The sequence below is a fragment of the Callithrix jacchus genome, chromosome 1 (assembly GCF_049354715.1).
Source record: "Callithrix jacchus isolate 240 chromosome 1, calJac240_pri, whole genome shotgun sequence".
Classification (NCBI taxonomy): Eukaryota; Metazoa; Chordata; class Mammalia; order Primates; family Cebidae; genus Callithrix; species Callithrix jacchus.
Genome location: NC_133502.1, coordinates 185328438 through 185341212, shown reverse-complemented (window position 1 = coordinate 185341212; position 12775 = coordinate 185328438). Strand labels below are relative to the sequence as shown.

General features: G+C 54.5%; 1 protein-coding gene across 12 annotated transcripts in view; it reads right to left on the bottom strand.

Moving 5' to 3' along the window:
* TRAF2 (TNF receptor associated factor 2) overlaps positions 1-12775 on the bottom strand; it is a 31882-nt gene that overhangs the window by 8603 nt on the left and 10504 nt on the right. For all 12 annotated transcript variants that reach the window (XM_078332430.1, XM_035263664.3, XM_078332409.1 and 9 more), the window contains 2 exons: positions 6322-6483; positions 4631-4705 (listed from right to left, as the gene is read on the bottom strand). In XM_078332430.1, the coding sequence (XP_078188556.1) occupies positions 4631-4705; positions 6322-6483 (237 nt within the window). The remainder of the gene's footprint in view (positions 1-4630; positions 4706-6321; positions 6484-12775) is intronic.

Genomic DNA, 12775 nt, shown 5'->3' with positions numbered 1-12775 from the left:
TCCCACATGCTCAGGAGCAGGGAAATGGCCCTAACTATGAATCAGCTTCCAGAAACCACAACATAAGAACCTTGCACAGTTCCCCACAAAACAAAGAAACAAAAACATCATTAAGCGGGGCAGGAGTCATCAACGGATGATCTCTCCCAGAAAGAGAAGTGCAGAGGAGCTCGGTCACATCACAGCTTGAGAACGCCCGTCAGAACCGCCCGCGATTCTGCTGTCCCTTGCCATCCACAGGAGGTTGGTCCCAAGACTCCTGAGGATGCTGGAGTCCCTGATGTAAAAGGGCAGAGTATTTGCACAGAACCTAAGCACACCCTCCCTTATACTTTATAGCAGCTCTAGGCTGCTCATGACACCAATATGATGTGAGTGCATGTGAAAATGAAAAAACATCTGCACATGTTGGTACAGATGCATTTCTCCCTGAGCATTTCCAATCTATGGCTGGCTGACTCCCTGGCTGTGGACCCAGATACAGAGGCCTCATAAGTTTCTCACACATCACCCTGGCAAATGTCACAGCACACTCTGCTGGCAAGTCTGGGGAGACTGTGTTCCCACAATGCTTATGGGAATGTGAGTTTCTGAACTGCTATGCAGCATGGCTCACAGGAGGCCCGACACATTTCCCTCTGACATCTCAGAATGCACATTTGTAGCATTTGCTTTGGTGCCGTGTGAACACTTTACAAAACCACAAAACTTTTTTTTGTTTTTTGACACAGAGTCTCACTCTGTTGCCCAGGCTGGAGTGCAGTGGCACGATCTCAGCTCACTGCAACCTCTGCCTCCCAGGTTCAAGCGATTCTCACTGTCTCAGCCTCCCAAGTAGCTGGGATTACAGGCATGCACCACCACGCCTGGCTAATTCTCATATTTTTAGTAGAGACGGGGTTTGCCATGGTGGCCAGGCTGGTCTCAAACTCCTGACCTCAGGTGATCCAATCACCTTGGCCTCCCAAAGTGCTGGGATTATAGGTGTGAGCTACCGCACCTGCTCTTTTTATTTATTTTTTTAAGAACAATTTTTGAAACTCAAAAGTAAAGCAGAACAAATGTCCCTGTGTAGTGTACTGGGAACGCCGCCTGCCCAGAGAGGCTGCTTCGGATGACTTACAGCACCACAACTCAATACAGCCTCTGAAAGCAAAGAGAACTAGAAAGAGAACTTGGTTGTCACATAATTCACCAGGACCACACAGTGCATGCTAACACTGACACTATTCTATGTACAGCAGCGTCAGACAGAGTTCTGACTTTCCGCAGAAAGAAGAGACAGCGACAGGGAAGCTGGGTGAGAATCTGAAATGGAAACACCAGTGAGAACCCATAATGTACTTTCTCTTAAAATAAAGCAAGGATCCCTCTGCTGCCGCTGAAGTATTTTCAGATGAAACGCTGGGCTGTGGGATGAAGAGGGGGCAGGAATGAAACAGAACTGGCACTGGGAACCCCCATCTCAAGCTGCAGCAGGGCCCCAAGTTCTAACGCGATCTCTCTCCTCTGTCCAGGCCCAGAAATTTCCATCACAGGAAGCTGAAGAGGCCAGGAACCTGGCGTGTGCATAGCATGCTGGGAATGGGGGTGCAGCGCCTAGGGAGGGCAGGTGTGGGGAGGCGCTGCTGGAAAACGAGAAGACGAGCCCCCATGCTGCCCACATGGGGCGGTCTGTGGAGGCAGAAGCCGCTGGGCACCTGGCCTCTGTAAGCCTCAATGTCCTCCTCTGATAAAGGATGCCCTAGGGTTCCTGTGAGTCGGGAGGATAATCCCCAGTGCCCCCAGGAAATGCTAAACACTGCCGGCCCATGGTTCCTACCAGCACCATCATGAAGGGGCAAACACCTTCTCTAACATGAGGTGTCCGTGACCGCTGAGGCTTCTGGGCTGTTCAGCCATGAGGTGCAGGCTCACTTCTCCCATCCAGCGAGCCCTACCGGCCAGCCTCCAAAGGACCAGCTCCTAACACACGCAGCCCCACGCCTGGCTCAGCCCTGCACGTGTCCCAGGCAGCACTGAGGAGCCTGACCAAGCCCTGGGAGCATGGTCACTGAAAGGCTCCAGCAAAACCAGCGAAGATGGAGAGGAGGAGCTGGGAGGACAAGATGGGGCCTGGAGGGTGGCAGTTCCGGCACTCGGTGCAGCTCTGACTCTGATGGACAGCAGGCCAGCAGCTTACGTCATCAAAGAACCAAAGCAAATCTTTAAAAGAACCTCACATTTTAAAAGACCAGAAGCAAATGAACTGTCTACCACATTTGACATAAACTCAAAGAAAAAATTTATTCCAACAGACCTCAGAACACGGTATTTGGACTCTTATGTCTCAGTAAGATGTACCTCCAAGAACAAAAAGAGCTTCAAATAAATAGGTGGTCTCATCATCAGAAGCCATGTTCCTGCTTTGTTTTGTCGTTTTTTTGGGGATGGAGTCTTGCTCCATCGCCCAGGCTGGAGTGCACTGGTGCGACCTTGGCTCACTGTAATCTCTGCCTCCCAGGTTTGAGCAATTCTCCTGTCTCAGCCTTCCGAGTAGCTGGGATTACAGGCCTACCTGCACTACCACGTCTGGCAATTTTTGTATTTTTAGCAGAGATGGGGTTCTGCCATTTTGGCCAGGCTGGTTTTGAACCCCTGACCTCAGGTGATCCACCTGCCTTGGCCTCCCAAAATGCTGGTATTACAGGTGTGAGCCACCATACCCAGCCTTGATTTTTTTTTTAGATAGGGTCTCACTCTGTCACCCAGGCTGGAGTACAGTGGTGCAATCTCAGCTCATTGCAACCTCTGCCTCCCAGGTTCAAGCAGTTTTCCCACCTCAGCCTCCCAAGTAGCTGGAACAATAGGTGTGCACCACCGTGCACAGCTAATTTTTGTATTTTCAGAGATGGGATTTCACCATGTTGGCCAGGCAGGTCTCAAACTGGCCTCAAGTGATCCTCCTGCCCCAGCATCCCAAAGTGCTGGGATTAGAGGCGTGAGCCACTGCGCCCAGCTGCTACTTTTAAGTCTACTCTCTATATAACATAAAGCAAATGTTACCAGTGCTAGGAACCAAGATTTTCAACATTAAAAAAAGAAAAGAGGAAATCCCTCCCACGCCACACACTGGAAACATCTGAGTGAGTTCTCAGCTCTTTCCTTTGGAGTGGGCCTGGGGGCCAAGACAGCCACAGGAAAGCCTGCACGGAGACACAGCCCCTAATGTCGCCCTGCTCCTAAGGGCTAGAGCTCCAGGTCTGGACAGGACTGCCTTGAGGTGGCAGGCGGGGCCCAAGAGACTCATTCCAGGAGAGCCTGAAAGGTCCCTCCGTTTGAAGATGAGGCCCTGTGAATATCGAAACACAGATGGGATGGGCGAAGATGCACCATGCTCACACAAAGCCACATGTTTAAACAGTTCTGGGGTGAGGACAGAGCCCACCAGACACCGCTGCTTGGGAGCCCATCTTTCGTCTTTCACTCTGGAAACAGTCTCAAGGAAAGAAAGAATCACCTCCTGACTCCTCAGTGCCACCCCTCAGGACAGCCAAGACCCAGGCATGGGCAGAGGGCACCTCTTAGGGCCACCTCCAGGCCCCACCAGCAGGGGACAAAGCCTCGTAGACACTAGCCCCAGGCAGGCGTCCTAGCCCGAAAGGGCATCGCAGCAGCCACGGCCTCCCGAGGAGACAAACCCAGCAGGCTTCTAGTGTGAACTTCAGGCTCCAGTGAGGGGAAGGGACGCAAGGACGCTTTCAGGAAGCACTTGGCCGAGTTCCCAGGGCGGGACACTTCACACAGACAGGTGGGAACAGGTGGGGAGACAGAACCCAGTCCCCGGCCCTGCGAATTTCAGGACTCATACTGTGACCTGTATTTAAACGGAAGCAAACCAGAAAGACAGGCACATAGCTGTGGGGCTGAGCTTGCAGGCAGGCCCAGCCACCTGACCCTCCTGTGGCTGCCCAGATGGGGACACCACCCACAAGGCCTCCGCATCTGACCTCTGACCTCTGACACACTGAACAGGCGCCACACCCCCTTCTGGAACTCCAGCCTCTGGACTAGCTACCCTCACCTCCAGCAAGGGAGGCAGTTTGGGAAAACGTCTCCACCTGTATCTCCCAGCTTCCCTTCCTAAAGGTGTCATCTGCAGCAGTCAACGCTCAACTGGGCGAGAAGCTGTTTTCCTGCCAGAAGTGAGGGCATCAGGGATGGAGGTCTGCCGGCCAAGGCACCAGCATCTCCCGGCTGTGGCCACAGACCAGTCTAGGGCACCTGTCTGCACCCCGACCGCCTGCTGCAAACACTCAGCTTCAAAGTCAATACCAACATTTCTCAAAGCAGCACATGGAGGTCAATGAGAACGTTCAGTTCAGGATAACTGGGAAGTGACTTGCCCAAAAGTCAGCAGCTGTGTACACTGGAGGATGAAGAGGGCTTGGGACCCAGCCACCTGGCCACCAACCCACCAGGAGAGCGGCCGCAGCCCTAAATGCACCCAAAAGCAGACACTACGGAAGCTTTGCACACTGCTCCCACGGGCACTAAGGTCATCACCTGCCCCAACCTCACCCTACGGGACCCTCACTGCCAACATATGGGCCACGACCCATGGTCCTCAGAGGGTGTGAGGGACACTCACCTTCTCCCGGGGGATCTTCTTCTTGCCGCAGCCATCACAGGTCAAGGGGAACTTGGGGCAAACTTCATGGTGCGCCTTCAAAAGAAGCAGTCAGGGGCATGAGGGTGGACGTCAGTACCAGGCACCGGCCGGGCAGCGCCAACAGGCCAGGCTGCAGGAGCATGTGGTCACCCTTGAGCCTCTCAGGATGGCGCTCTGCCCAGGTAGGATCCTGCCAGCACTGCCCAGGAGCCTCAGAGAGCTTAACACTGCTTGTTCTGCAGCTCCAGGGAAATGTGAGGGAGGCCCAAGCCATCAGAGGAGACTCACCACGTACAACAACAGCCCACATGAAAATGGGGAGCCCGGTGGAAGGGCCTGGTGGATGGACCAGGCTGGCCACGTGCAGGATGTCTCCAAGACAGACCCTGACATGCTACTGCGGGGGGCCTGGCCCCCTCACAGTCTACAGGGAAGGGGTGACAAAGAAGGACCTGGTGCCTGGGGACAGGTCCAGGAAGTGGAGTTCCTGAAGGACAACAGCCCAGGAAAAAAGATGCCACAGGGGCCCGCCAGAGGCTGAGAGAGACCCAGAGACATCTCAACCAAAGTCAAGAACACTGTGTGGACCGTAATTCAAATAAGCCAAGGCAAAGACAGACAACAGGGACGCAGACTCAGCGTGAAGGCTGTGTGAGCATCACAACTATCTCAGACGTGGCGCTGCAACCCCAGCTCTGTGCACTGCAGAAGCGTGCGCTCACCAACTCTTCGGGAAACACCAAGTCAGGCTTGAGCAACTGTCTGGGGAGTGACGCCCAGGCCGGGCAAGGAGGGCCGCACACCCACCTCTGGGCTCTCTACCTGATGCGTTTAGACTTTGCTAACACAAAAATGCTGTGTTTTCCTTTTTTTTTTTTTGAGAGTCTTGCTCTATGGCCAGATGCCAGACTGAAGTGCAGTGGTGTGATCTCGACTCATTGCAACCTCTGCCTCCTGGGTTCAGGCAATTCTCCTGCCTCAGCCTCCCTAGTAGCTGGTTGCAGGCCACTACACCCACCTAATTCTTGTATTTTTAGTAGAGACAGGGTTTCACCATGTTGGCCAAGATGGTCTCAATCACTTGACCTCATGATCCGTCCGCCTCGGCCTCCCAAAGTGCTGGGATTACAGGCATGAGCCACCATGCCCGGCAAAAATGCCTTTAAACATAAAATTTTTTTTTTTTGAGATGGAGTCTCACTGTGTTGCCCAGGTTGGAGTGCAGTGGCTCAAACTCAGCTCAGGCCAACCTCGGCCTCCCAGGTTCAAGCGATTCTTCTGCCTCAGCCTCCCCAGTAGCTAGGATTAGAGGTGCCTGCCACCACGTCTGGCTAGATTTTTATATTTTTAGTAAAGATGGGGTTTCACCATGTTGGCCAGGCTAGTCTCAAACTCATCATCTCACGATCTGCCCGCCTCAGCCTCCCAAAGCACTGAGATTACAGGTGTGAGCCACCATGCCTGGCCTAAAAAAATGCTTTTTAAAGACCTTGGCATTAACTTGACACCCATTCCCAATTCTGTCAAGAAACATCCACCGCCATGGCTTCAGGAAAAGAGCTGAGGGTGGAACGAATGCAAAGGAGCCAACGCAGCCCGTGGCCAGCATGCAGCTCCCCAACTCAGCCCCGCACGGCTGCCGCCCCACAGGCTGCTCCAGCCCCACACACCTTCACGTCTGCCCCGCAGCAGGGTGCCCGGCAGTGCCGGCAGCTCAGGCTTCTCTCCGGACACTCATGCTCCAGGTGGCGCTCCTTGTCACCGAGGCGGACCAGGCCTTTGCACGCGGGGCATTCGGTCAGCATGAGCGGGCAGCGGCCTTCGTGGCAGCTCTGGTAACAAAAGAAGAAAGCGTCGGTAGAACTCACATGGGCGGCCATAGCTTCACCCAAGGACGCCAGGCGGTGTAGTGATGGCTGGGCGTCTGCATGCTGATCCCAGAGCCATCTCCCTGCCTGTCTCAGGGCTCACACAGTTCGAGGCAAAAAGGAAGAAATCGGTGTCCTTGTCTCCACTCTCTGCCCCCCAGAGCTGAGGGGATGCTCTACCATGGGGGTCTCTGCTGGGTGCCTTGCCACCACCAGGCTCCCCCCCGTCCCCTAAAACAGCCAAGTGCACAGTGCCTGCTCTGCGCCAGCAGGTTCCTGCCACAAACACAGAAGCTCCCAACTGAGAACACAGGCCACGCTCTTGCTCTGATGACCAACATAACCCGGTCCGTGCCAGCTGGGATCCTGCCAGTCCCACCCCATCCTCATGGTAGGTGGGAGGTGTGAAGAGGCAGGGAACATGCAGGGGAGACAGCATGAGGGCAGCTGGTCTCTGCCTCCAGCACCAGGAGTCCAGCAGAGGCCTGAGGCACAAGCCAGCAGGCCAGGGTACGAGGACCAGGGCCTGGGGCAGGCTGGTTCTAGCTGCACAGCACATGCATTGGAAAGCATCTAAGCTGTGAGGAAGGCAGGCGAGAGGCCAGTGAGATGCAGCAAGGTCACTTGGGAGCCCATGAGTTTCCACACACTGAGCCACCCATGAGCTAGGCAGAGGCCCTGCCCTCCTGGAGCTGACAACCTGGTAGAGTGACCACGGGTGCAGGAACACTGGGAAGACAGGCAGTTGAGGCAGGGCCAGGGAAGGTCCCACCAGAAGTGGGCTAGGGAGGCAGGACCCGGTGCTGCAGGCTGAAGATCAGGCGAGGCAGAGGACTGCAGACGTCCAGACAGCCAGGATGGCCAAGGAAAAGGACACAGAGGGAAAGGAGGTGGTGCCAGCTCCTCACCACACCTAGGTCAGGAAGAATCTAGAATCTGGGATGGAGAACCCAGCCTCTCTGTCCTGCTGCTGCCCCAGGCAGGGCTTCACAGACCACCTGGAGGGCTCTGCCCAGCTGTGAGGGGAGGGACATGGCTGAACCCTTCGATGCCTGCCTGGCTGCTGCGCTTCTCAGACTTTAAGGTCGGGAAGCTGCCATAGTCACAGAAGGAAAAACAGGTGGCAGGTACCACAAAGGTGCTAGTGGAAGGGGAGAGAGGGCTGGGTTTGCGATGTGTCTGAGCCACGTGTATCTGCTGACAGACTGAGTGTGCAGCTTAAAAGGGACACAGAAAAGTCAGGGACCCCCGGGCCTCTGGCCCAAGCCACACGAGGGCCAGCCTGCCTCCATATGGGGGCAGTGAAATACAGAAACAGAACAGAACAAGGCTTTTGTTTTTTTGAGAAAGGGTCTCACATTGTCACCAATATGGTTTGGCTGTGTTCCCACCCAAATCTCATCTCCCATAATCCCCACGTATCATGGGAGGGACCTGGTGGGAGGAAACCAAATCATGGGGGTGAGTCTTTCCTGTGCTGGTCTCGTGATAGTGAGTCTCACGGGATCTAACGGGCTGATGAAGGGCAGTTCCCTGCACACGCTCTCTCTTGCCTGCCGCCATGTAAGACATGACTTTGCTCCTCCTTCACCTTCCGCCGTGATTGTGTGGCCTCCGCAGCCATGTGGAGTTGTGAGTTCACAAAACATCTTTTTCTTTATAAACTACCCAGTCTTGGGTACTTCTTCACAGCGGTATTAAAATGTTCTAATACAGTCACCCAGGCTGGAGTGCAGTGGCAAGAACATAGCTCACTGCAGCCTTGACCTGAGCTTCCAAGTAGCTGGGAATACAGGCACACACCATCACACCCAGCTAAAGTTTATTTATATTTTTGGTAGAGCAACCTTGCCCAGGCTGGTCTGGAACTACTGAGCTCCAGAAATCTGCCCACCTCAGCCTCCTGAAGTACTGGGATTACAGGTGTGAGCCACCATGCCCGACCAGAGTTAAACAAGTCTTTTGGGAGAAATCTGCCATGGCTGGGAACAGAGAGAGGGAAGAGTAGGCAAAGGAACATGGAGTTTAAGATCTGCCAAGTTTCTTTAATCACGACAAACATAAAATTTATCAGCACCACTTCTAAATGCACAGTTCTGTGGTATTAAGTACATTTTAAATGTTATGTAAACATCATCACCATCTACCTCCATAACTCTTTCCATTGCAGAAACCTGAAACCCTGTTCCTGTTAAACCCTAACTCCCCATTCCCCTCCTCCAGCCTCCAGAACCATCCACCGGTTCTGAATTTGATCATGCAATGATGACCTTCTTGTGCCTGGCTTAGCTCACTGAGCACAGCACTCAGTTTTGAGACGGGAGATACTAGAGCATATTCTGTGTATGGATGGCACAGCCCAGAGAGTAGAAGACAACCGGACGGGAGAGGAAGGTTCCCAAGAGGCCGAAGTGGGATCTGGGCAGCAGAGGACCTGGCTGCAGGGCCCTTCATGGGGTGGGGAGTGGGGGTCAGCAGCTCCGTGGAAAGTTGGCTGCAGCTCAGGGGCCCAAGGTGACTCAGGAAAGGCCAAAGCTACTTCCCTCGAGAGAGGAGACCCTGTTCTGGACAGCACAGGCACTTGGACCGGCTTCCACTCAATCTCCCCAGGGAATGCTCCTCCCAAACCTTCACAGAGACACAGCAGCTACTCCTTAGAGGCGCCCCAGGACACATGGGCCCAGCCCTCCAAGACCTCAGCGGCACTGGCCTGAGCTGAGCCTGCTAAAGGAACCAACCTCCCTGAACCCAACAGCGCCGTGCCCTCTACTACCCACCGACGGGCAGGGACCGAGCCTTAGGCCATACTCAGCATGTAGCGAACCACCATCAAGCTGAATTAAAGAGCAGCCTCAGCAACTATTACAGTTTATGAAACATAAAAACTAAAGCACAAATAGTCAATGTCCTTAGACTTAATTAAAAGACTGTCTTTAAAACATAATCAAATGGTTGGGCACAATGGGTTCCCACCTGTAATCCCAGCACTTTAGGAGGTCAAGGTGGGAGGATCACTTGAGCCCAGGAGTTCGAGACTGCAGTGAGCTCTATGATCTCACCACTACACTTCAGCCTGGGCGACAGAGCAAGACTCTATCTCTGAAAAAAATAAAAACTCGCTGGGTGCAGTGGCTCACGCCTGTAATCCCAGCACTCTGGGAGGCTAAGGCAGGTGTATCACAAGGTCAGGAGTTTGAGACCAGAGTAGCCAACAGACTAAAACCCTGTCTCTACTAAAAATAAAAAAATTAAAAATTAGGCAGGTGTGGTGGCGGGTGCCTGTAATCCCAGCTACTCAGGAGGCTAAAGCAGGAGAATCTCTTAAACCCGGGAGGCAGAGGCTGGAGGGAGCCAAGATCACACCACTGCACTCCAGCCTGGGCGACAGAGCAAGACTCTATCTCAAAAAAATAGAAATAAAAGTAATAATAACAGATACTCATAGGTAAAATGATATGACATCTTCCTTTGCTTCGAAATAAGCCAGAAAAGAAAAAAATACGTGTGGGGAGTTGAGGGGCTGAAGTAGACTGGCATAGGCTGGCTGGGGCTGTGGAGCTGAGGCTGAAGGAGATTGGCACAGGCTGGCTGGGGCTGTGGAGCTGGGGCTGAAGTAGACTGGCACAGGCTGGCTGGGGCTGTGGAGTTGAGTGGCTGAAGGAGACTGGCACAGGCTGGCTGGGGCTGTGGAGCTGAGGCGGAAGTAGACTGGCACAGGCTGGCTGGGGCTGTGGAGTTGAGTGGCTGAAGAAGACTGGCACAGGCTGGCTGGGGCTGTGGAGCTGGGGCTGAAGTAGACTGGCGCAGGCTGGCTGGGGCTGTGGAGCTGGGGCTGAAGTAGACTGGCGCAGGCTGGCTGGGGCTGTGGAGTTGAGTGGCTGAAGGAGACTGGCGCAGACTGGCTGGGGCTGCGGAGTTGAGTGGCTGAAGGAGACTGGCACAGGCTGGCTGGGGCTGTGGAGCTGAGTGGCTGAAGGAGACTGGCACAGGCTGGCTGGGGCTGTGGAGTTGAGTGGCTGAAGACTGGCAGAGGCTGGCTGGGGCTGTTGAGCTGGGGCTGAAGTAGACTGGCGCAGGCTGGCTGGGGCTGTGGAGCTGGGGCTGAAGTAGACTGGCGCAGGCTGGCTGGGGCTGTGGAGCTGGGGCTGAAGTAGACTGGCACAGGCTGGCTGGGGCTGTGGAGCTGAGGCTGAAGGAGACTGGCTGGGGCTGTGAGCTGAGGCTGAAGAAGACTGGCACAGGCTGGCTGGGGCTGTGGAGCTGGGGATGAAGTAGACTGGCGCAGGCTGGCTGGGGCTGTGGAGTTGAGTGGCTGAAGGAGACTGGCACAGGCTGGCTGGGGCTGTGGAGCTGGGACTGAAGGAGACGGCGCAGGCTGGCTGGGGCTGTGGAGTTGAGTGGCTGAAGGAGACTGGCAGAGGCTGGCTGGGGCCCTGGGGCTGCGGCTGGGCTCCACTCTCAGCCTCCTGCTCACTGCTCACATGTGCTGCGTGCCCGACATGTGAGAAATAAAACCTTCCTCTTGGCGCTCATACCTGAACTTGCCCATGGGACCCAGGACTGTGCTACATACAGCTGATACACCTACCACCATTTGTATCAGTCTTCTCCCCACCCACGGTGGACACGGTTCAAGGAAATCAAGTTTATTCAACCAGAATTCAAACTACACGTCTATCGCAAATACAGTCATCATACCTTTGAATTTCATTAGAACATCCATGAGGCTGAGCATATGGCCTTTCCTGGCCTTTCTACTGCTCTTTCGGCCGGCCTGTGTCCTCTCTGGAAAGTCTCCCTGCACCCCCACCACCCAGCTGCCAGAACAAGCAGCTCTGGGCCCACTGGGGAATTCAGCTCTGCTGTTAGCACTAGGCAGGTACTCCATAAACATTTTCTACCTGAAGTTTTAAAATCATTCAATATGGCCAGGTGTGACGGCTTATGCCAGGAATTCCAGCACTTTGGGAGGCCCAGGCAGGTGGATCACTTGAGGTCAGGAGTTCAAGGCCAGCTTGGCAAACATGGTAAAACTCTGTCTCTATCAGATATACAAAAAATTAGCCAGGCATGGTCGCAGGTGCTTACAGGCTGAAGCAGAAGAATCGCCTGAACCTGGCAGGCAGAGGTTGCAGTGAGCTATCACACCACTGCACTCTAGCCTGCACGACAGAACGAGACCCCATCTCAAAATAAATAAATAAAATCATTTAGTTCCTAGAAAGGTATCATTGCAAAGGAAAAACATATTCAAAAGCTAAGCAGAATTTTCCACTTTTCCAAAAAAATTCGGACCACCAAGGAAAAAAGCCGCCTCAGTCTCAGCACTGCGTTCACAATAACGCCCCGACTAGCAGCACACTCTGAGAAACCTGAGAGCAAGGAGAGGCGGCTCCCAACTCTGCAGAGAGGGTTTCATTTCCGCCTGTGTGTGTGACACTTACAGCCAGTGAGAGGTTTTATCAATAAAATCAAAGGCCACAGTCAAGCTATTCCAGAGCTGTGCCCGCCCCTCCCACATGACCAAACCCGACTCCTCTCAGGGACTTTCCAGAGCTCTCAAACAGTGCAGCCAGGGACTTTCCACCCTGTGTGCCTGCCAGGCCGCGTGGCGCCTTAGCCCGGGGGCTGGCTATGGTTCCTGGCCTTCAGCCGGACGCCTTCATAATTGTCAATGTTGCATCCCATGAGCCTGGAGGTGGCAGGGACCCCAAAGGACTCGGGGACCAGTGCAGGGCTGGGAACTGTGACCCAACCTGTCCCCCAGGTGCCTCTTAGTCCTCTCAGAGGGTAGCATGGCACACAGCACCCCTATTCCCTGCACCCAGCTGGTGCCCTCACACTCCCAGGGAGACCCTGACCCTGGGCAACCTGCCGAGGAAGCCATCCCCCTTGCAGACAGCACTGGGTGATGACCAAGCTGCAGGTCTCTAGAAGAGCAGGGCCAGGGCGGACGACGTTATGCACCGCAGCCGATCATGCAGCAGACCCGCACAGGAGCCTAGAAAGTCTGGCGTCGCACTTTGTGGCCGTGGGCAGTCTGATATCTCTGCCCACAGAGGTCGGAATCTCACTCCGGGGCAGTGCCCTGGAGCTCCAGCTCCACGTCCAGGACTCAGTCCCTGTGCTAGGGAGGAAAGCCCATCCCCTTGTCCACCCCAGATGCAGCTGGGCGGTTCTGAAAAAATGAAACCTGGAGCCCAAAGACCACACAGCAGAGCACATCAAAAGATCGAGGGAGGCGTGGCCAGGCCTG